The sequence below is a fragment of the Bicyclus anynana genome, chromosome 8 (genome assembly GCF_947172395.1).
Source record: "Bicyclus anynana chromosome 8, ilBicAnyn1.1, whole genome shotgun sequence".
NCBI lineage: Eukaryota > Metazoa > Arthropoda > Insecta > Lepidoptera > Nymphalidae > Bicyclus > Bicyclus anynana.
Genome location: NC_069090.1, coordinates 14416864 through 14441823, shown reverse-complemented (window position 1 = coordinate 14441823; position 24960 = coordinate 14416864). Strand labels below are relative to the sequence as shown.

Here is a 24960-nt window from a genome sequence, read left to right as displayed (position 1 = left end):
AGTTTAATCTATACTTAACTATTGGTTTGAATTGAAAAAATATTTTTGTGTTGAATATATTTATCGATGAAGAATCACGCACGACAGGAGCTAAGCAAAAATGAAAACGCTGCGTAAACGGTTAAAATTGCAAAAAATATGTATTGCAAAAAATATTTATTGTTACTCGTATGGTGGAAGACAGCGAGCGCTGCCATTATGGGGTGTTGGGTCCGACCAAAATCGGACCAACGTATCCCAACAGATAGCCCAACGTTCCGGACATCGTGCTACACCACCGGATTGACCACCCTTTCAGTGTCGATGTCATAATATATGAATGACCAACAGGGTCATTGTTTAACTCGGTGTACCATTCAAATAGTAAGTCATCGTTTTTCATAATTGTGATAATCTAACATATTTATTTCGCCAAAATTATCTTGACTACGTCATTTTATATCATTTTACATGATTATTATATCAATGAAAATACATAAATAACGGTTTTTCATTGAAATAATCTTACTTATTGCTGCTGCCACTGTATGTTATACTTTACGTAAAATAACGATAATTGTGTCATTTCGTTTAAAACACAATGTTAGATGATTGCAAAAGCGAAAATACGATGAAAATCGATGTAGTGACTGATTACCACGCTGCTTCAATGCAGTTTGGCGGGCGAGTCGACTTGTTTTTATTTATAAAAACAAGTAGGTATATAGGTATTACGGAGACATAAATAAAAAACAATAATGTATATAGGAAAATATATATTATTCATTGAAATACATTACATTTTTGTTGTATGAAGACTGTATGAAGGTCTTCATACAGCAAAAATGTATGTATTGTATGTATGTAGCAAGACAATCCCAAGATTGTCTTGCTTGTAACTGTCAGGTCAGAAACCTTTCAAACCTGTAAGGTCAGAATTCGATTTCCAGCTCAGGTCAATTTAGGATTTTATATTTTCTAAATTGGCTCATAGAATGATTAGGTATACTAAAGCCATACTCGAGCCATATAAATCGCTAGTCATTTCGCACTTAATAATTACAAAGGAGATGGTCCATTTCAGATCCACTCCCGTATTATTAAAATTAAATAAATACTATTTTATTAAAATTTATTAAAGTGAATAAATCTAACTAAATAAAAAGAAATGAATAAAATAAAAGCACAAGTTTTTGAGTTATATCAAGATGGCGCCCATAGAGCAACTATGACATGACAATTGACAACAAACGTCAAATCGATTACAGCATTGAAAACGTCATCTATTCGCCATTATTACCCATAATAGATAATAGTGTTGCATTTCTTGGGAAATTTTGAATATTATTTCGAATGAATTAAAGTAAATTCGTAGATTTGTATAATCAAAAATAGTTTTAAAAAATATTTTCTTTTATTTCCGCTAGGGTACAATGACTGGACCTGGGCTCCATACAATTTTGCAACATCTCCTTTGTTCATAAATGAAAATAGACCAAAGCTTAGAAACATTAGATATGATGAATTTATTATGAATAACAATTTATAAAAAGCAATAAATAATTTAAAATAATACGTTTTCAATTCATTTCTAATAATTTGTTTATTACTAAACAGTACACACCAATGGCTTTATTATAGGTATGCCTATGAAGATAATGATTATCTGATTCTATTAAAAATCATATTATTTCACGAATAAGTTTATATTTAATTAACTCCTTAATGAAGTCGTTTTAATACTATGGTTGTTATAACTTATCCTATTTCTGAAAACGGTTGGGTTTTGAATGCGCTAGTACAGTGACAGTACCACCTTGTTTTGTGTGGTTTAAAGTGATCTCTAAAATTCTTGTGTATTTACGAGATCCGGTGATTGCGTGGCATCGAAACCCATTTACCAAAAACTTTTTGCCATATGCTAACATGCCTGCACCGCGGCCGGTATGAAGTCCAAAAAAACTTATCGTGTATTGGTCGCGACGTGCATTGCTCGACTTGAAGCAAAAATCGGACCGTGGATGGATAACATTAGCAACAGAAGGAAAATACAAATTTATAAACATGTGTCCGTTTTGGTCATTCAGTTTTAGACACAAACGCACCATAGGCATCTTTTAAGCAAGTGCTTTTCATCTTCGACCTCATCATTGCTCACCATCAGGCATGTAGTCAAGCGCAAGCCTATCCAAGATAAAAAAAACCTCTCCAAAATATCTGCACATAATATTACTAATATATACGTTCAAATTGAGGAACCTCCTTCTTTTTTTCTTCTTTCTTTTTAAGTCGGTTAACAAAGAAATCGCTTTCCGAGAACAAAATATAAAGGTAAAGGTATAAAGCTGATAGACTTGAGCATTCAACAGAACATCGAGCATTCGCCTTTTTTATATTTGTGGAACAGCACAACGAACCGAGCAAGCATAGAGCTAAATATTGCTACGAACATTTTGAGAATTCTAGCGAACGCTCGATTAGATCAAGCAAATCTGCTCGCTAGAACGTTCGCTAAAATGTTCTCGTATTTTTCTGTCATGTAACATTCGCACGAATGCTCATTACAAGTGAATGCTCAAGTGTACCTGCACCTTTAGCTGTAGCGTTTAGATATTTTCATACTGGGTCAAATTGTTCTTTTTAATATAACTTTTCATTTCTTCATATTGCTTGCGCATGTCATCCACTTCTATGGGATGAACCTTTTCGTTCTTGTCAAATTTCTTTATTTCTTGAATTTCTTTATGACTGAGATGAAAATCAAAAATGTCTTCATTCAGTTTAATGTGTTCCTTGTTGGATGATGTAGAGACTGGTACAATATTGCGGTCCAGCTGAAAATAATCATGAATTAGTATTATATTTTATTTCGTCATCATTAACATTCGTCCATCAAGTCATGGTGATGATGATGATTGCTTATCTTACTACTTGTGAGTTTATCTTTATCTTGCGAAATACCTACAGAGTTTGGGGTTTAAATTCTTTACCGAAAATTAATTAAAAATGTTTAAAAAATATGTGTTCTAAAATTAATATTTTCGGAGTAAATAATATTTCTTTTGTAAATAGATCTTAAAATGTGTCCCTTATACGCATTTTTGTAATGATGACGTAGCCAAATTTTAAAATTTTAAAATGCAAGGGTTTAAAAAGGCGTGTGTTACATGGATAGTCGGAATTATTTGAATAGCTTTGTATGTAAACATAAAAAGTTTTTATTTTTGAGTTAAAAATATTAGTTATATATTTATATAAGTGGACTCGTCAATACGTTTTATAGGAAATACTCCCCAGCACCCTGTATAAAAGAAGAAAAAAAGAAGAGACTTCGTTGGCGTGGAATTATTATAAATCCCGCGGATACCATAAATTTTTCCAGGACAAAAGTAGCTTATATTCTGCTCTAAGATCCTATTTATCTCTATACCAAATTCCATTCAAATCGGTTTAATAGTTTAAAAAGTAACAGTAAGGTGCATGTCCCGTACCGAATCTACGCCCTCCGAATTGGATGCAGAGGTCATATCCACTGGGCTATTATGGCTCATACAAACCCTTTTAAAAATAAACTGATAATGTTGTTCCTAATTTGCAACTAATTGTTTTTAATCTTACACCAAAATAGTTACATAATAAACCAGCTGAAGGAACATTTCCTAACGAAACTAGCCTTCAGTTTATTCACGCAAACGCACTTGATCTCATTTTACCACTGCCTCCAACGACAAAGGGATTTCATCATCATTGTCAACCAAAATTCGGCTCACTGCTGAGCAAGAGTCTCTTCTCACAATGAGAGGGTTTTAATAGTCCACCACGCTGGCCTTATCCGGATTATCAGACTTCACACACGTATAAGACAAGACAAAAGTCTTCGAACAGTGCGTGTTGCCAGTGATGACCTATGGTTCCGAGACTTGGTCGCTAACTATAGGCCTCATAAGAAGGCTCAGAGTCACACAGCGGGCGATGGAACGAGCTATATTAGGAGTATCTCTGCGTGATCGAATCAGATTAACTATACTTTGTATAAATATTTACCAAAGACCGCAGGACAACTTGACTGACAGTCACGCCGTATTTCTTAGCCATCTTCACTAACACGGGATTGGTGAAAGTTGGTGGCAATGTTATATTGTTGTGAGGTCTTCGTACTAGGAACCCAAACGCCGCGCATCCCATTACAACAATGCTTTTACTTTGACAGTAAGCCACCAATTTGAGATTCGCGAAAGTTGGGTTTGTCTGAAAAATAGGGATGATGAAAGTTTTTCAATTTGTATATAAATTAAGAGTATACTAATAGTAAAGCAATTTTGTAAAAGGAACAGGGTATCTGCGACCATTACTTTCGGAGCTACAGTGATTTAAAGAGTCAGATTTGCGGTGCTGCCGCGTATCCCTGAAAAACGCCCCATACAAAATGGCACGAACTAATGACGTCGTAGGCAATGTAATGATCGTTAGATTTGTATGTGCGTTCAAACAAAATTACTAATATCTTTGTTATTTGTGCGTTTATGTTTATAGTTCATATATTAAAAAATGTCACATTTAATGTAAGGAACCTAAAACTGTATGAACTTTCATCTAATTATAAAATATTTTTAATAGATTTTGAAATTTTATAATCTCATTTATTTTGCAAATATCCAGACAATCTTTGCTTTTTATGTATAAATTAGTTAACATTTACCCTATTTACCCGAATGTATCATAAAAATCAATATATTCAAACCTAGTCATCATCCCCATTATAACAAAATGTTAATCATAATATCTATTTAACACTATATAGTTCAAGATAAGATGATACTCGGATAATTTTATAAATTCGTCATTAAGTATAGACACTTGACCGTCTCAAAAAGATCAAGGAAAACTGCTTTTTTGTCTTTTTAAGTGTTGAATAAGAGTTTATTTGTGCACTATAAATAGTATTAATAATATTTTTTTGTCATAAAAGTCTACTTGGCTTGGTACCTTGGTTTCAATCGCAATCCAAAGCGAATTTCTTATTTTAAATTAAGTTCAAAGAACAACTATGGATGTTTAATTACATAAATGAATGAGATGAATGTAAAAAACTGAAAATAAGTTTATGGCATCATCATCATCATTATAAAACCCAATTCGGCTCACAGTTGAACACGTCTTCTGTCAGAATACGTAGAGAATTAAAAAAATCTCAATTATGTATTATGCACTTTACACCGATACCTACTTTATACTGAAACTATGATTTTTTTTCTACATTTAATACCAACGACCTCGATGTTTAATATTTATTTTTATTAAAAAGGATAGCAATCAAAGATAAATGTCAACTATAGATATGTTACGTGCCTACAAAATCACCGAAAAAGTGATCCGAATATAGCTACTCTACTTACGGGTACATTGTATATTTAAGAATGTATAATTTTCTTGAACACACAACTCGACATTGTAGACAAAATCAAAAAAAAAATCATTTATTTCGAGTAGATCAAATCAAAATCTAATCAAAAATCATTTATTTTAAGTAGGCTCAGTTTACAAGCACTTTTGACACGTCAGTTGACTATTTGTAAAGATTCTACTACCGGTTCGCAAGGCAGGTTCTACTAAGAAGAAACCGGCAAGCAACTCAACAGTTGCTCTTTAAAAAAAATCATACAGTATTATAATTTACAACTGATGACAACATTACATTTTCTTATACAGTTTTACTTAATAGTTTTATAATAGTTTTACTTCCTGTGTGAAGGTGAATTAACAATTTGAGACAGTACTATCATTCGTAATATGGCCAATTATGTTACAATATTCATGTATAATCGGTTTACATAACTATCGTTGTTTGCAATGCGACTAAATGAAATTAAGACAATTAGCCACTTTAGAACGCCTCAGTTTAGACGCGCCAGTGACTTAACTATAGTATAAAATCTTTAGTGGTAACCCTAACCCAGTGATTCCGTGGTCAAATCAAAGTGGTCTATATCGACCCCTAGGGGTCTATAACAACCTGCAAGGGGTCTACGTCAGCGAAAAAAAAATTTGGGGGTCGGTGAAATGAAAATGGGGGTCCACGATAGTGGATCTTACACTGATAGTACCTATTTACTTACATCATACTATCTTATATCTTTATTATTAAAGCATCAGGTTCATCCTTCTCACTAAAAATATTGACTTATTGCTTATGTTATTTTATTTATAGTTTATTTAATGTTACATAATATATTTTACATAACAGATAAAAAATTTGATTTTGAATAGTTTTAATTTAAATTCAATTAATAAATGTATAAATTAACATTTGCTTTTATTTTAAGTTTTTAACATGACTGCAGTTGGAAATTTACAGGAAATTAATATCAGGTAAGTAGGGAGTCTACCCAACACGGAAAAACATGGCAAGGGGTCTACGACACAAAAAAGTTTGGGGAACTCTGCCCTAACTTATAAACTTTATTCTTACCTCGATCTGGTTAACAGCAGGTATAGTTTTCGAAGAAGCTAGAATCTTTGATATATCGGTGATGTCGAAATTGGCAACGCCGATTGATCTGGTCAACCCGGCCCACTTGGCATCTTCGAGGCCTCTCCAAATATCCGAGATATTGTGTTTCCCCTTATCCAACTAAATGTTGAAAATAAAAACACCATTTTGTTATAGTTTAGCTCACTGAACACCACAACAATAGTCCACCACGCTGGCCCAGTGCGGATTGGAAAACTTCACACACGCAGAGAATTAAGAAAATTCTCTGGTATGCAGGTTGCCTCACGATGTTTTTCCTTCACCGTTTGAGACGTTTTAAATAATTTCTTAAAATGCAATGCATGCAACTGAAAAGTTGGAGGTGCATGCCCGGACCGGATTCGAAGCCACACCCTCCAGAATCAGAGGCAGAGGTCATATGTCATGTGGGCTATCACGGCTCTCAGACAGCTAAACCCGGAAATCGAACCCATAACCTCTCGGTATTAAGGCCGGTAGGTATAATACTTTATATTCAGTTAAATTCAGTTCGAGATGGAAATATTCTTGGACAAAGAAACCAAGTTACATAATAATACAATGAAATAATAAAGTTGGTTAATTAAAAATAGTAAACCTACCACATTATGTGTTGTTTCCAATAGAACCAAATCAACATAATTCGTTTGAAGCCGTTTCAAAGAATCTCTGATAGCTGGTGCCACTTGCTCTCGACTGCCAACCGTGAATGGAAGCTGGAAAAACAATAACAACAAATATTTAATAAAAAGAAAACCGATTTCCAACGCAAAAGTTACCTACCCACTAAAATAAAAAGCTAAAAAAATAACATCGTATGTGCGCTCCTGCTGCATGAAAGACCGTGGTGTCCGAGTTTATCGACTATTGATTAGATGAAATTTGGCTATAGAAAACTGCCAGGAGACAATCTCAATATTATTCAGTCGTAAAATTGTTGTCTACATATTGGAATAGCAATTTAATAGCTCATTTTAACTTAGACAATTTTCGATTATAAAAGGTTTCGTTTTTAACTTTACCTTAGTACAAATAAACAGATCGGTTCGCCTCACGATGCCTCGCCCCGTGACGTTGACAATGGCGTTACCAACAACATCCTCGGTAAGGTAACCAGGCCCAGTGTCTATAGTCCGGTATCCTACTTCCATAGCATATGTAGTAGTCTGTTGAACTCGCTTTATATCGTCATACTGCAACATATAGGAGTCTTTAAAAAAACCTGATAAAATATAAATATCTAGTGTCTGAATAAAATCATTTTTTTTTTCCTGCTAAGTGCCGATGGCTCTATGTGGGACCACTACGACGTCACCGGGGGGTTTGGGCGAGCGCAGAAGCATCGCATGAGACCCGAAGGCTGAAATAAAAATAAAGGACGAAACGACTCTCTAAGTGCGTCTCCTATGAGACTCGGGCCTCGGCTTAGAGGGCCATTCGGGAGGGTGTAACTGTGACCTGAGTAAATCAGTCCGGACGCCCCAGAGACCGTGAGTTAGAAAACCCATGACCGGGTGACGTTAGATATTAATCATCATCATCATGTTATATCAGCCGATGGAGTCCACTGCAGGACATACACCTTTTGTAGGGACTTCCAAACATCACGAGCCTGAGCTGCCTGCATATAGCGAATCCCTGCGACTCGCTTGGCGTCAGTCAGTCCACCTGGTGAACGGTGAACATTAATGTAATAGTAGGAAATTGTAACGCCATATTTTAAATCTTACTATCAACGTTATGATGAATGGACTCAAATGCAGCCATATGGCTTATGACCTCAGCTCTGAAGGGAGCTGGCAGGAAGAGTATTCTTCAAGCCTCCTTGTTTATCTTTAACTATATATCTATAGCTTGGCAAGTTCGTTGAAGACACTCCCATGATATGCGGGCGACGGGGGGAAATCGTGCATCGAAGTAAGGTGCATCAGTCGTGGATTTTCATTCATCGCTACACGGCCCCCGACCCACGCGGACCATCGAAAGTGTTACGAACGAACTTGCCAAGCAATAATATATCTTGCTATTTGTGGTTATACGTACAACCGGGAGAGAAGGATACCCCGCGCCTTAGCCAGTCAAGGAGTCAGAACCTACCCCCACCCGGTTTAATCTGGGAGGAGTTAGAAAGGGGAGGAGGACTCTCAGTCACTTGTTATCATGTTTTTGGTTACCGGAAAGTACTATAGACATACATGATATGTAGGTACGTACATAATGTGATAATCGAAACGGCGTTACAAGATTACAGTAGGTAATACAATTATTTTTAATGTATAATTATACTTACGCGCACACGTGTGCCGTAAGCATTCATTGGTATCCAGTTGCCGTCAATCAACATTCTTCTAGCAGTTTCGGCTCCATAAGTGAAGGAAGACTCGACCTGAGGCTGACAAGAAAAAAGAACCAATCGATCATACTATCCTGTTACCAATTGTCTGAGTTGATCTAAAAAGACGTCATCATTCATCATCATCATTGACAGCCGATGGACGTCCACTGCTAGACATAGGCATCTTGCATGGACTTCCAAACAATACGGTCTTGAGACCTTCAACCCGCTTAATATCCTCAGTCCACTTAGTAGGGGGTCGATCAACACTGCTCTTTGTGCTTTGGTCAAAATGGGGTCGCCATTCCAGCACCTTGGGATCCCAACGTCCGTGGGCTTTTCGAACTATGTGCCCTGCCCTTCGTCACTTCAGCTTCGCGACTCGGTCGACCACTGACGTAGCTCGACTGAGCTACGTCAGTGACTTTGGTTCTTCTGAGGATCTCCTCAATCGTGATTCGATCACTCAGAGAAACTCGCAGGGCTGTTTCCGCACTATTTTGTAATTTGCAAAATCCAGGCAATTCCGAATGTTTATATCGCCATTACTCGGATGCCAGAGTCTCGTCAGTTAGTCTGCAGGGTGCACAACGAGCAGGTGAGGTTGGCAGTTGGGAGGCTGACTGGTACTAGCCTCCCCCTTACACCCCTTAATCAGACGTACCTACTAATAAATGTTGTGAATTACCAAATAATTTTAATTTTATCTTCATTATTTTTTTATTAATTAAACACATGAAAATTACTTACTGCACATATCGCCACAAAACTTATAAAAAAATATAACATCTTTTTAATAACGTAAGTTTTAAATTAAATGAAAATACGAAAATTTGCTGTTTTAACACTTCGCACGGTAATAAAAGGCAGTAATCTATTTGGGTCTGTACGCTAAATTACAGTAATTTAAAGGATGTAATAATAATAAAGACCGTTAGTATGTTTATACACCTACGATACAACTAATTGGGTGAAAAGTATTTAATTATTATCATACCAATTTTGTTCAAAGTCAATTGTTACATCAAAACAATTTTTGTGGTACACCGTCATCATTATCAACTCATATTCGGCTCACTGCTGAGCTCGAGTCTCCTCTCAGAATGGGAGAGGTTAGGCCAATAGTCCACCACGCTGGCCCAATGCGGATTGGCAGACTTCACACACGCAGAGAATTTTCTTAATTATGTGTGTGTGTTTTCCTTCATCGTTTGAGACACGTGATTTTTAATTTCTTAAACTGCACACAACAGAAAAGTTAGAGGTGCATGCCCCGGATCGGATTCGAACCTAGATTCGAATGGCGTAGATTCGAATCCGGCCCGGGGCATGCACCTCTATCTTTTCAGTTATGTGTATTTTTTAAAGTAATAGACGTGTCTCAGTCGGTGAAGGAAAAACATCGTGAGGAAACCTGCATACCTTAGAATATTCTTAATTCTCTATGTGTATGAAATCTGCCAATCCGCATTTGGCCAGCGTGGTGGTTTTAGGTCTAATCACTATTTTTCAAAAGAAAAATGCAACCAAATTAAATTTTTCTAAAATACTGTTTATTAATCTTCATAGATCAGAATATACTTTATTTCTTGTAAACAATTTGGCAACCCTAGAGCGAGAGAACGACGCATGACGTCTTCTTTTTTCGAGTGTGCCGCCGGCTCTATCGAATTATAAGACATTGTCACGTCAAAAATGGTTCTTTTTTCTGTGTGTTCTTCGACTAACGAATTGGAAATTAGACAATAAATAAAACGAATAGGCATATTACACATTTGCATATTTTTATTAATTAAAGTAGGTACCTATAAACTTACAAGACTATTTACTTAAACATAAATACTTCAGTACTCTCCATAAGGGAAGTTTGGGTAGTCTTTAAGGTCAGCGAAGTCTATAACTCGGTGGTTCTTATTAAATCCGTTGATCAACTTAACTTCTTCATCGTTTAGGCTGAAGTCGAACAGATCAATGTTCTGTTCTATTCTCTTCTTGTTGACGGATTTCGGGATGACAACAATACCGCGGTCAATCTGTAAGAGGAAATAAATAAGAGTAAAATTTTTTGTATAGACAAATAGCGCGCAATTTGTTGTTTTAGTCCCTATAGGTGCGCCCTTTAATCCAGTCCTTACAGTAGTATTGCTGTAAAAATGGAGTAACTTCTCCCGTTTTCTCTTTACTGATCTGCTCCTATTCATCGTAGCGTGATGAAAAGTATACTATAACCTGCCCAGAAGTATGAAGAATTACCAGTATCAAGTTTCATTAAAATCCGTCGAGTAGTTTTGGTTTCTATAACGAACATACAGACAGACAACAATTTTACTGATTGTTTTTTTTGGCATCAGTATCGATCACTAATCACCCTCTGATAGTGTATACTGTCAAAATTTAATTTAATCTGATGGTGGTAATAATAGACGAAAACTTAAAATTAAAGTTACGAGGGTTCCAAACGCGCCTTGAGAGTTCCGAGAAGAGCCCACAAACTCGGCCAAGTTTTATTTGGATAAAAAATATAATACTTACCAAATACCGTAGAATGATCTGTGTTGGGGCCTTGTGGTATTTGTTGGACAGATGCACCAGCACCGGATCATCAGCTCGAGGAGGAGGTGCATTCGGGTTGTTCCTGGAGACCACGAAACCGAATGGACTGAATCCCATCACCGCTATACCCAGCTCCAGGCAATGGGTCACTAGCGCCTCTTGGGTTAGGGTTGGGTTGACCTGCAATTTCATGAAATTATGTTCAACGCACGGATCAAACAGACGGTGTCGTAGCCGCTCCAAATACAAAATACAAAAACGAATACATTCTCGAGTCAATACGACACGAAGCGTCGCATCAGTAACTTTCAATATTATTCAAGAAAAAAATGGCGTCTTATACTTTTAAATCTATTTATCGTAGATTAGAAATTAATCGATTCTCTTTCTACGATCGCAAACGCTTCGTGATCAAGATCTGTCATTACCATACATTTTTCTAGTTTGCGAAGCGTTTGCGACTTGGCTACAGGCTGGACACATGTTTCCGTCCAATAGACCAAACTCAATTAGACTGACAAACATTCAGTCTTTATAAAATGAGGTATCTATATCGCAGGCACTCGATCTATAAAAGCAGAGGTCAATTTCCAAAAACAAAGTCACTATGAAAGTCATCAAATGAAAAAGGGATGATGACAGTTTTTGAAATTGTAAATTAAGAATATGCTAATATTATAGCAATTTTGTAGAAGTAACAGGGTATCTGATAATTAAGAGTATGCTAATATTATAGCAATTTTGTAGAAGTATCAGGGTATTTGCGATTATTACTTTCGGAGCTACAGGGACATATTTGCGGCGATGCCACGGATCGCTCAAAAACGCTACATAAATAGCACAAAAGATTTTTTTTTTTTTTTTCTGTCTGAGTAGGTGCCGATAGCTCCCTGCGGAACCACTACGGCGTCACCGGGGGGGTTGGGCGAGCGCAGAAGCATCGCCTGATGTGACCCGAAGGCTGAAAGAAAGATAGAGGACGGAACGGCTCTCTAAGGGCGTCTCCTATGAGACTCGGACCTCGGCTTAGAAGGCCATTCTGGAGGAGGTAACCGTGACCTGAGTGAATCAGTCCGGACGCCCTCAAGATCGTGAGTTAGAAAACCCACGTCCGGGTGACGTTAGATATCGGGGACCTCGTCTTCGCCGGCGAAGACGCTGTGTAGCTTGTGATTGTGTTACCTGGGAAGCATTGTCGGTTGTTATGTCATCGTCTGGATCGTAAAGGACGTTCTTGGGACGCCTCTGCTTGCAGTTAGCGTTTAGGTTGGGAGTGTAATTGCAGGCCTCAACCACTAGTTGGTTGGGATGGATGGCAGCTCTGTCAAAATAGTTTTGAGAGAGCTGTTTCATGTACTTAGCTATTGTCGGTAATTCTAGATCTCTATGGAAGTCATTATTGCGTAAAAACCACGGCGCGCCCGTGATTTGACGCAGAAAACGATTCTGTAGGGTTTGAAGCGGCCTAAGGGTCGCTTTGGGACGGTGGGAGCACAAAAGAATGACGTCGTCAATGCGTGGAAATCGTTGGATTTATGTAGGCGTTCAAACAAAATTACAAATATCTTCGAAATTCTACAAAATATATATGTGTTAATGTTTATTTGTGTATTGAAAAATGTCACATTGAATGTAAACATTATATTTCATTTAATTACGTTAATAGATTGTTAATGGTTTTGAAATTTTATTTATTTTACAAATATCCCGACAATCTTTTTTTACGTAGATATTAATTTACCCGAATGTCTCATAAAAATCAAGATATTCAAACCTAGTCATCATCCCCATTGTTGGTACCAGCTGGCCTATTTCCTATTTTGGTCTTTATTAATAACCCATCAAAACAAAAAAACAAATCAATTGTCAAAATGTCATCCACATACTTTGATACAAATTACAAATGTCATCCGGTGCTTACGGATTATCATGTAGTATGTAGATGACACTTTGTTGTTCACTTCAATGGGTTGTTAATAAAGACCAAAGTAGTGAATAGGCCAGCATACAATGTTGCGAAAGTATAGGATTTACCTCGATTTCATTAACAGCTGGCCACACCCTGCTGTTGGCGATGATCCGGTCGACCTGGCTCGCGTTGAAGTTGGACACTCCGATTGACCGAGTCAGTCCCAGGGCGCGAGCCTTCTCCATCCCTCTCCAGGTTTCCAAGTAATCTACGTCATCGTAGCTGCCGTCCTCCTGAAAATATATACATTACAAACATAGAACCTCCTCATTTTTTGGAAATCAATTAACATATTTCGAATTGACGGTTATTTTTTTTACTAAAAAAGAAATACAATTAGAAACCTAAACTAACTTATCCTAATAACAAATCATGCCATTCATGCCCACGTGGAATGGTGGCAAGAATACTGGAACAAGATAATGTTAGTTCGGTTTGCTTACAAGAAGATCCCAATCAAGATGATATTCATGAACCGTCGAGTAACGGAACCTTTACTCCCCACCCCTCAGCCCCTCTCCCAACGCTCGCTGCGAGCAGCAGCGCGCCGCAGCGCCGCAGTTTGGATCGTGCCGCGTTTCAAGAACCAACTCATGACTATGAGTCCCGTATGGGTTTGAAACTAGTCGGGTATACTATGACGTTGTCTCACGTGAGTTGAGCCGTGTTTCATAATCAATTAATAAGATTGGCTGCATTTACGCGTTGAGCAATTTATCACTAACTTACATAACATTAGTTAGTTACCTTTACAGCTACAGGGAAATGTATCAAGTAGAGGTCGACATAATCCAAGCCCAGTTTCTGGAGAGACTCCTTGAGCGCAGGTACCACGTCTTGTTCACGATGCTTGTCGCCCCACAACTGCAAACATTTATTAATTACTAATGTGTATGTGTATTTTCATTTGCACTGCTTCATTGTCCTATGACTTGTTGGTTAGCCTATGTGACCACCCGGTCACCCGACTATCAGACGTTGATTATTAACATCTAGTAGTGGTCGCCACTCAATCAGCGATACGACTGGTCGTATGCTTTTGTGCATGACTATCGCATTCCAGAAATGACGTCCGGGCGTATGCTCTCTCCCAATGGATTTACAATTTAAGGAGGAAGCCTGGAACTGGTGCCAGAGACTAAATAGTTGCGGAGTAAAATGTTGGACCTACAATTTTGCTGTCTCACAATATCTCCGTCCGTCAATCTGGAGCAAAGTGGTGCTAAGCGCCATAACGCTATCGTAATCGAACATAGAACGTGGCCCTAATATTATACTTTACATCATAATAAGGAAGTCTGAAAATGGCGACTGAAAAATTGAGGAGTAAACGGTTGACTTTGTATGAACATGTAATGCATAGGGATAAAAGTCATTTACCAGAAGAATGTTGAAGTTGCAAGTGGAAGGACACAAGATAAGGTCAAAGAAGAATTGGTTGCAGTATGTGAAAGAGGACATGTGTGTAAAGAGAGTGGATGGTGAGATGATGATGAACAACCCATATTCGGCTCACTGTTAGGCACAAGTCTCCTCTCAGAATGTTTCCATTCTGTTAGGCTAATCCACCATGCAGGCCTAATGCGGAGTAACAGATTTCACACATGTAGAGAATTAAGAAAATTCTCAGTGGCGCTAACATGTGGCCAAGTAAAGCGAAATAGATAAAATATCGTCCAATCGCGGCAGAGATGTCCATGTCTTTCGCCCCAACGCAATAAAAGGTACTTCTGGTTGAAGTTTGTCTATTTTTGTTAGCTCTGTTTTGCCCTTACCGTTTGAATCACGTAATAATTTCTTGAAATGCACATAATTGAAAAGTTGAAGGTGCATGGCCTGGACCGGATTCGAATCTACACCCTCCGAGTCAAAGGCAGGTCTATCACGGGACAGCTCAGTCAACGAGCAATAGCGGCGAATGGCGGAGATTAACATATTGTGTCGATCCCACTGAAGTGGGATAAGGCAAAGATGAAGACATCATGAAAACTTACCTTAGTAGTAACAAACAACTCTTCCCTGGTAACGAGGTTGTTGTTTATGGCATCTCTGATACCCTGGCCGACCTCTGGCTCGTCGAAGTAGATGGCTGCGGTGTCTACGTGTCTGTAGCCTGCCTCTATAGCCCAGTACACCGCCTGGCGAACTTCGTCCACTGATGCGGACTGGAAACAAAGATAAATAATATAATAATGTTTGTTTGAAAAAATACTTAATATCTATACATATTATAAAATAAAGTTCTTGCGTTAAAAAGCAGAAGAAACGGAGAATACGACAAAGTTTTCAACACAATGACACCCTCTTAATAGGGATGATGACAGTTTTTTTAATTGTATATAAATTAAGAGTATGCTAATAGTAAAGCAATTTTCTTAAAGTAACAGGATATCTGCGATCATTACTTTCGGAGTTACAGGGATTTAAAGAGTCAGATTAGCGGCGCTGCCGCGGATCCCTGAAAAACGCTCCATACAAAATGGCACGAACTAGTGACGTCGTTGGCTCGCTGATCGTTAGATTTGTATGGGCGTTCAAACAAAATTACTAATATCTTTGATATTTGTGCGTTTATGTTTATAGTTCATTTATTGAAAAATGCCACATTTAATGTAAGGAAGCTAAAACTGTATGAATTTTTATCTAATTACGATAAAAAAAATTGATAGATTTTAAAATTTTATAATCTTATTTATTTTCCAAATATCCAAACATTCTTTGCTTTTTTCGTATAAATTAGTTATCATTGACCTTATTTACCCGAATGTATCATAAAAATCAAATTTATTCAAACCTAGTCATCATCCCCATAATCGTCATCTTTAGATACTAATAAAGAAGTAAAGTTTCTGGTATTGTAGGAAGTAATTTTGTAAAATTCTTTACCACTAGGAAGCCACATTACTTGTGAGAGGCGGGATATTTTGTCCCCGTATTCTCACGGGAACGGGAACTACGCAGGTGAAACCGCGGGGATTTTGCTAGTATTAAATGACTTTCATTGGGAGTTAGAGGAGGTCATAGAGCAACATAAATGTTTATTCCAGGAAATGTCCACGTCCACATTTGCCGCCAAAATGAGCGGTGCATTCATGAAAAATGTGGGAAGAACGAAGTGAAAATCATATTTTAAAACTAATTTACTACTGGGACAAAATAATATGGTCAACAACTGGGACCTAATGGTCCCAGTTTTTGTTTTCACTTACTTATGCTTATGACAGCTAGTAGATTAGTGACTTTTTATTAACAACTAGTTAGCTATGTAACTACAAGTCATCTATGAATAATTTGAAAAGCTTTTTTGTATCGTACAGAGGTCAATATATTATGTAAATATCGCAACCATCAAACTATTTCAATTGATATATTAAACATCAAAGGGAGGTCAACGCCACGGCGAAGAAACACGTTTAACAACTTTAATGTGTTAGCTGTTATTGCTGAAACGAATCTATAATATAAGTACCTATGTAAGTACATCCATATAGGTATAAATAAAGTACCTACTTCCCTATTTTCATATTAAATAAATACAATTGTACTCGTAGTTCCGTTTCATTAATTTTCACGCTAAGGCCGCTAAAGCAATTTTTAAGAATGTTTGTAACGAGATAGATATTTAAGTATGGGTTTGATTTAAGGGTTCAGGTGCACGCAGGGCGCAAGGCTAACTTAACAGACATCATCTGTCAAGACTGCCAGAAGGTAAGAAATAAAGGAAAGTTTCGTGGTTGAAAGAAAGAAAGAAAGATTTTATTTGGCAAAACACAAAAAAGGAAATCATGACACATAAATACAAATAGAAAAATATTAAATATTACTACCAAATTTTTGTGAGTGCCCCAGCTATCTGAACTAGTTAGAAACTGTATCTCAGAAAGCTGGAACTTCCCTACTATATATACAAAAATTTGGCAATGTAACGTCTCTGCCACAGCTACTGATAGCTAGCGCCGACTGAACGGATAGGTCGTCTGTCAGAAATGCCAATAACAAATAAAAGAAACTTACGTCGTTGCCAATGTCTCAGCTACTGCCACTGATAGCGCCTGTGCAACTTGCACCAACTAAAAGATAGGTCGTCTGTCAGGACTGCCAGTAACAAATACAGGAATCCTACCTCGCTTCTAATGTCTCTACCACTGCTACTAATAGCGCCTGTGCAACTACCTCCGACTGAACGGATATGTCATCTGTCAGAAATGCCAATAACAAATAAAAGAAACTTACGTCACTGACAATGTATCTGCTACTGCCACTGATAGCGCCTGTGCAACTAGCACCAACTAAACAGGTAGGTCGTCTGTCAGGAGTGCCAGTAACAAATACAGGAAACTTACCTCTCTTCTAATGTCTCTATCACTGCTACAGTGATAGGCTCTATCGTGATATGCAGTTAGCGCCGACTGAACGGATAGGTCGTCTGTCAGGACTGCCAGTAAGAAATCAAAGAAACTTACTTCGCTGGCAGTGCCTCTGCCGGTGCCGAGAGCAACGATCGGCATCTTGTTGCCATCGTTCAGCTCCACACAGGGCGCCAACCCAGCTAGCGCTGACTGAAACAATATTTTTAAGATTAATTTATAGTGAAATATTTAACCACTACGTTTTAACTGTTATCTAACAAAACATAATAAGTAAGAGTTAGGTGTAGGTAATTAATATCGACTTCATGTTTACAACTCGTGCACAGGAAAACCAACTGTGATTTATGTTGCACTATGATTAAGATTAACTTTAACATGTATTTTTGTTGAATAATAAATAATACTGAAACTATAAACTCGTAAGCGATATACAACTACATCTAGATTGCGGTATGAGTACTAAAAACTCAAGTTACCTCAGAGATCATGAGAAGGCTACAACTAAAAGCCTTATACAAAAGAAGTAGAAAGCACAGCTGTTACGATAAAAACTTATTTAACCCATTAATTGCCTACCAGACGTATACGTATAGGTACGACAATGGTGTCACCACAAATCGTACCACCCGTTTTCAAGATGTAAAATACTAGCGGACGCCCGCGACTTCGTCCGCGTAAAATTAGTTTTTTTAGAAATCCCTCGGAAACCATGGATTTTTCCGAGATGAAAAGTAGCCTATGTGTTAATCCAGAATAAAATCTATTTCCATTCCAAATTTCATCCAAATTGCTTTAGCAGCCGCAGCGTAAAGGAGGAACAAACATACACACACACACACAAACTTTCGTCTTTAAAATATTAGTGTGATAGCGGTCATGCTTTCGCTTTCGCTTTTACTTATGTACACATCTTCCCTACCCCTACCTTACCCTACTCCCTACCTAAACCTACCCCTACCCTACTGTGCCCCTACTTTTCCCTTACCCTACCGCTAACCCTAACCCTACCCTACCCCTGCCTTAACTCTACCCTACCCTTACCCTACCCCTACCTTACCCATACCCTACCCGTACTCTACCCTACCCGTACCCTACCCTACTCGTACCCTACCCCTTCCCTACCCTACCTCTATCCTACCCTTCCCTATCGTACCCCTACTTCTACCCTACCCCTACACTACCCCTACCCTACCCTAACCTACTCGTACCCTATACCTTCCCTACCTTACCCCTACCCTTCCCCTACCTTTAGCAAAATCGGTCCTGCCCTTTGAGCGTGGTGCGATGAACAAAGGACTATTTCCCAAGAAACTAAAGTGGGGTAATCTCTGGATCTACAGGACCGATTTGGAAAATTGTTTTACCAATAGAAAGTTACGTTATTTGCGAGTGTCATAGGCTATGTTTGATCCCCATATTCACACGGGAACGGGAACTACGTAATTGAAAGCGCGGGGCGTCATGTAGCGGAATTTCTGCGTCTTTTAGAAATTTTGTATTATCTCCGAAACTATTTAAGTAATTAACATACTGTAAAGGGCAAATCTTATCTCCATAATATCCTTGTGATTAATAAATAATTTATTTTAATAAGGATTAAAGTTTAGTTGTATAAATAATGACGTAAACCTAAGTATATAAAATTAATAATTTGTAAAACACAAAAGGTACTATATCTGCTAATATATAGAAGATAGATATATGGTGTCGCGGACTTTTTTGTAGAACTTTTAAAGATACATAAAGTCTCCATACATTAATTTAAATTTTACACAATAGTTAAGGCAGCGCATGCGAATAAGTCTGTTTAAGAGGATTTTCAGTCCGACCTGTATGACAAAAACTGTGATAACTCGGCAAATATATATGATACCAATATAAAATATAGCCTATAGCACTCCCCGATAATGTAGCATTCTACTGGTGAAAAAAATTTTAAAATCGGACCAGTAGTTCCGAAGATTACCCCATTTAAAAAATGTGACAAACTTACAAACTTACAAACTTTACCTCTTTATAATATTAGTATAGATATAGATGTAGACTACTTATATTAAATTGTATAATAAAATAATATTTTTAATCTACATCTATACTAATATTATAAAGCTAAAAAGTTTGTTCGGTTGTTTGATTGAACGCGCTAATCTCAGGAACTACTGGTCCGATTTAAAATTTTTTTTCAGTGTTAGATAGCCCATTTATCGAGGTAGGCTATACGCTATATATTATCCCCGTACTCCTACGGGAACGAGAACAACGCAGGTGAAATCGCGCGGCGTCAGCTAGTTTATAAATATAACTTACGCAAAAAAATATTTAAATATATCATCATTACACGTGTTTAGAAACATAATTAAATTATAGCTACTTTATTCTATGAAGATCTCACAGATACCTTAATTGCCAGGAAATGGTTTGCAATTTTTTTACTGTCGTTTAAGAAACAAAAACGTTTGACCTCCGATTAACTGTACCTATTAAATTATTTATAGTTAATGCTACGTTGGTTACTAACGATTATTGAATAAAAAACACACCTGAGTATGTAAGTATTCTTGACCAAACGACTTTTAATAAAATTGGCAAAGGGTGTTATGGTCACGGTCCACTCATGGTTCCACGCAAGGATTTTTTCATAATTGGTCGAAACGTACTATATTCAAATTCGTTTCGTATACACGAACTTGTAAAACGTTAATTCTGAATATTAGTAGAGACTCTACCAATGGTTCGGAAAGCAAAATATAACAGTTCCTCTTTTTCCTTTTATTTAATAATTTAAAAATGTAATTAACAAAAATAATAATCATTGTTTTTGTTAATGCTTGGAGAAAATTGGATATTATTTTAGCACTCTCCGTGACAGAGTCTTGTTGACTAAGGAACCCTAAAAAGTTGTTAGAACTTAAACAATTAGGCTGCCTTTACAGACATTCTAAAATAGAAACTTTCCACGCACCATTTATGGAAACTCGTTTATATCTGCCCAATCGGTGACTTAAAGCCGGTGTTACACTTCGTGATCAATAGCAGAAACTATATTTTGATTTTTATTAACATCATTATCAAACATTATTGTATAGCCTCAATAGCTCAACGGTAAGAGCGGTAGGACTCATCACCGAGGGACGGTGGTTCGATCCCCGCTCTGTTGATCTATAGTCGTACCCACTTCATATACAGTATTTCCCGACTTAGTAGTACTAATAGACTAGTAGTAGAAATGGGAATATTGGTCATATTTAAAAAGATATGCCAACCTACTTTAAAAAAAGTAAAAAAAAAATAATTTACGCCATTTGAAAAGAAATAAACAGATTAATTTGTGAAAATTGCTTATCAAGAAACTCAAGATATGCAATAGGTACCTTATAACCATTATTTAGATACTTATTAGATAAATTCAAACAGTAGATATATACCTACCAAAAAAAATGCACGACACGGCATATTATGAACATTCTTATAGGCATAATATAGCGAAACATAGTTTTATGGCAAACAGATCTATGAAGATATAAATATCAAAACTACAAAAAGGAAAACAAAGATACAGTTGAAAGTACAGTTCATCTTACTTAAAAAGACAAACCAAGGGTCAATCTGACTGTACCTAAAGGTTAAGATAGTAATAATTAAAAGCGTAGACAAATTCTAAATTCCCATATATTTACGTAGACCAACGTTATTTAGTTTTATTTATTTATATGTTGTTATTTATATGTTAAAAAAGACTTAATAATATGAATGTATTGAAAAATAACCGTAATATACCTACCTACGATTAATAGAAAAGATAATAATTAGCTTAGCAAACATTTTGCTTACACTGGAAGACAAACCTAGGTATGGCAAAGTTAACAAGCACATACTAACCGGCTAAATAATTGAGGTCAATGACCCTCCCGCGATTGAAAGCCTAACCACGTAGTACTTTATTTACGGCTCTGACAGTTTGTTGACAAGCTCGAACCGTGCGTGAGGAATTTAGTACAGGTGACTGTGGACTGTAAACGGGTACATAAGTATACCTATTGTCATGAGGTGAGGCTTCGGTCATAATTGACTCTTTTTAAAACTTGATCATTCGAGACGAAGTCTTTCCTGGAAAGTTTGAACAATTTCCTTAGCCCCACATCTCAAAAGCTTGCAACCGTCGACAACACTCTTTTTTCAGGACCCATGTCTCGCACCCATATATAAGAGTGGACCAAACATAACATTTAAGGACGCGATATCTTGTAGGGAAAGGAATCTTGGGGTCACATAAGGCTTTGGACATTTTATTAAATCCAGCCTTTCCTTGTCCAATTCTGCATTTTATTTCTTCCTGATGGTCCAAGTTAGATGTAAAATATCGGCCCAAGTATTTAAATTTATTAAGAGCTGGGACCATCTGTCTGTCTCGTAGATATATTTTGGTAAGTGGAACCTCAGTTTTCGCTATAACCATTGTTTTGGTTTTACGATATTTAATATTCAGTCCCAACTCCCATTACATCACCAGCATTAGCCACCTGTTCTAATAAAATCTGAAACCCGCTTTCTGAATTAGCTATAAGCACAATATTCATTCATTAGATATATGCTCGGATAACGTAACCCTTTTCGGCCTGACCAAGTGTATGTGACCAAGTATTAGTCCGTGTTTTAGTTTTGACGGCTGACCGCACATCTGAGATGAAGCAAGCAAACTACCAACAACTTTCATGTAACTGGAGATTACCTAATAACTTGTAATGGATGCATTTGTAACAGCTGTTAGTATCGGTAAGAATGTGCGCTAAGGTAGATTGTCATTCCCTTTTCTAATCCACCATCAATACATATAAATAAAATTAAGAATCTGTCTGTGATTCCAAAACACCTGTGTTTTCTCAAATCCTTGTACTTAGGTTACACGAAAAAAGAAACTTACCTATAGAACATTTTCCATCTACTGTCCCGGGTTATTCTCTTGTATAATTATCTCGTAATAGCAAATGTTGTTTGTGTGTTGATGTTAAATGGAAAACAAGACAACAGAGCAACATTTGGCAGAGTAGGTACCTATGCAAAGAACGTCTTACAAATTACCGCACTGTGCCTGCCTCAACTAGGGTTGCCAACCGCACTATAATATATAGTATTGTACTATATTTCGGGTCTGCGTACTATATACTGTTGAAGAAATATATAGTACGCAAAAATGTATATTTTGCTGAAAATGTTGGCAACCCTAGCCTCAGCCTACCAAAGTTGTGTGCCTTTTCCTATATATATTCCTGACAGTTTAGAATCCCAGTGTACTCCAAGCACCATTTCCCTAGACCCATTTCATGTGGAGAAAGTGAATTTAGAACTCGCTTCCCTCCTCTCTCTCCCCCACGATGGAGATGAGATTCCCCCTACGACTTGCGATGAAGTTCGTTCGGTTATCAAAGGTCTACATAAAAAGAAGGCCCCAGGTCCCGACTGTATAAGTAATAAAGCGATAAAGCTACTCCCTATGGAGATTATAAACCTACTTGTTAACATTTTCAATGTCCTCTTGTCACACTGCTCCTTCCCCAATGCGTGGAAGGAAGCCACTGTCATAGGTATTCACAAGCCGGGCAAACCCCGCGATCTCCCTTCTAGCTATCGCCCTATTAGTTTACTCAACACTATTGCCAAGGTATATGAGATTATTATTCTTAATCGTTTAAAGGCTGTATGCGATGAGAAGCAACTTCTCATCAAACAACAGTTCGGATTTAGAACCCAACACTCCTGTGTACAACAAGCGCATCGCCTCACGGAGCATATTCTCACCGGCCTTACCCGGCATCGCACTCCTATTCCTACTGGGGCCATTTTCTTCGATGTAGCAAAAGCCTTCGACCGAGTATGGCACGAAGGCCTAATAGTTAAGCTTAGCCGCTTCGGCGTACCTAGCAGACTTGTCCGATTGTTTCACAATTATCTGTCAAATCGCACCTTTCGATACCGCCTAGATGGCACTCTCTCGTCTCCCAGGCCCATCCGAGCGGGAGTCCCTCAAGGATCCGTGCTCTCCCCGCTTTTATATTCACTCTTTACGAGTGATATACCCACTAACCATCCAGGTGTGCACATCGCCCAGTTCGCGGATGATACCGCACTGTTTGTGACACACCCTTACCGTAGATCCATAATAGCCCGTCTCCAGAAAGCGGTAACACACTTAGCAAAGTGGTTTCGCAAATGGAGGATAGAGGTAAACCCAGAGAAGAGTGCAGCAGTGCTCTTCTCAAGGAAACTTGCACGCCATTACTTCGATTTGAAAGAGGTCTCCTTACATGGAGCACCTATCCCGTGGCAACGCACTGCCAAATACCTAGGTGTGACCTTTGATACCCGTATGAGCTTCGCGACTCACATACAGAAAGCCAGAAAAAGAGCTGCTTATGTGATGAGTCGTCTCTATCCTATGATATGTGCTAAAAGCAAATTATCCCTCCGCTCTAAGGTCACTCTCTATAAGACCTGCATCCGTCCAATAATGACCTACGCTAGTGTAGTGTTTGCCCATCGCCCAAAGGCGACCCTAAAGCCCCTTCAGGTCCTTCAGAACCGATTTATGCGTCAGGCCACGGGCGCTCCGTGGTTTGTGCGCAATAACGACCTACATAGAGACCTAGATCTCCCCACAATAGCCCAATATATGAAACAGCTCTCGAAAACTTATTTTGAGAGAGCCGCCACCCACCCCAACCAACTAGTGGTTGAGGCTTGCAGCTACATCCCCGATATCAATGCTGATTGTAGATCTAGACGCCCAAAAAACGTCCTTTACGATCCTGACGATGACATAACGAACGACAATGCTTCCCAGGCAACACAAACACAAGCTACACAGCGTCTTCGCCGGCGAAGACGAGGTCCCCGATATCTGACGTCACCCAAACGTGGGCTTTTTCACTCACGATCTCGGGGGCGCCCGGACTGATACACTCAGGCCAAAACACCCTTCCCGAACGGCCCTCTAAGTCGAGGCCCGAGTCTCAGAGGAGACGCCTTTAGAGAGTCGTTCCGCCCACTACTTTCTTCTGCCTTCGGGCCCCATCAGGCGATGCTTCTGCGCTCGCCCAAACCCCCCGGTGACGCCGCTGAGGTCCCATAAGGAGCCTACGGCACTTACACAATCAGAAAAAAAAAAAAAAAAAAATTTCCTATATACATGTAATTATCTCAGATAATTTGATACCTACGAATGATTTTATCATCAATTATTTTACTT

General features: G+C 38.0%; 2 protein-coding genes across 2 annotated transcripts in view; both read right to left on the bottom strand.

Annotated features, from left to right (window-relative positions):
- Positions 1–815: 815 nt before the first annotated feature.
- LOC112048638 (aldo-keto reductase AKR2E4) lies at positions 816–4218 on the bottom strand. Its single transcript, XM_024086259.2, has 2 exons — positions 4024–4218; positions 816–2813 (listed from the first exon to the last, which is right to left on the bottom strand). The coding sequence occupies exons 1-2, from the start codon at positions 4162–4164 to the stop codon at positions 2586–2588; spliced, it is 369 nt and encodes a 122-aa protein (XP_023942027.2). The 5' UTR covers positions 4165–4218; the 3' UTR covers positions 816–2585.
- A 6370-nt stretch (positions 4219–10588) lies between these two features.
- LOC112048648 (aldo-keto reductase AKR2E4) overlaps positions 10589–24960 on the bottom strand; it is a 17142-nt gene continuing 2770 nt past the window's right edge. The window contains exons 2-7 of the mRNA XM_024086276.2: positions 17811–17906; positions 15342–15512; positions 14095–14211; positions 13413–13580; positions 11358–11558; positions 10589–10858 (exon numbers count right to left, since the gene is read on the bottom strand). Coding sequence (XP_023942044.1) covers positions 10670–10858; positions 11358–11558; positions 13413–13580; positions 14095–14211; positions 15342–15512; positions 17811–17906 — 942 coding nt within the window. The 3' untranslated portion in view covers positions 10589–10669. The remainder of the gene's footprint in view (positions 10859–11357; positions 11559–13412; positions 13581–14094; positions 14212–15341; positions 15513–17810; positions 17907–24960) is intronic.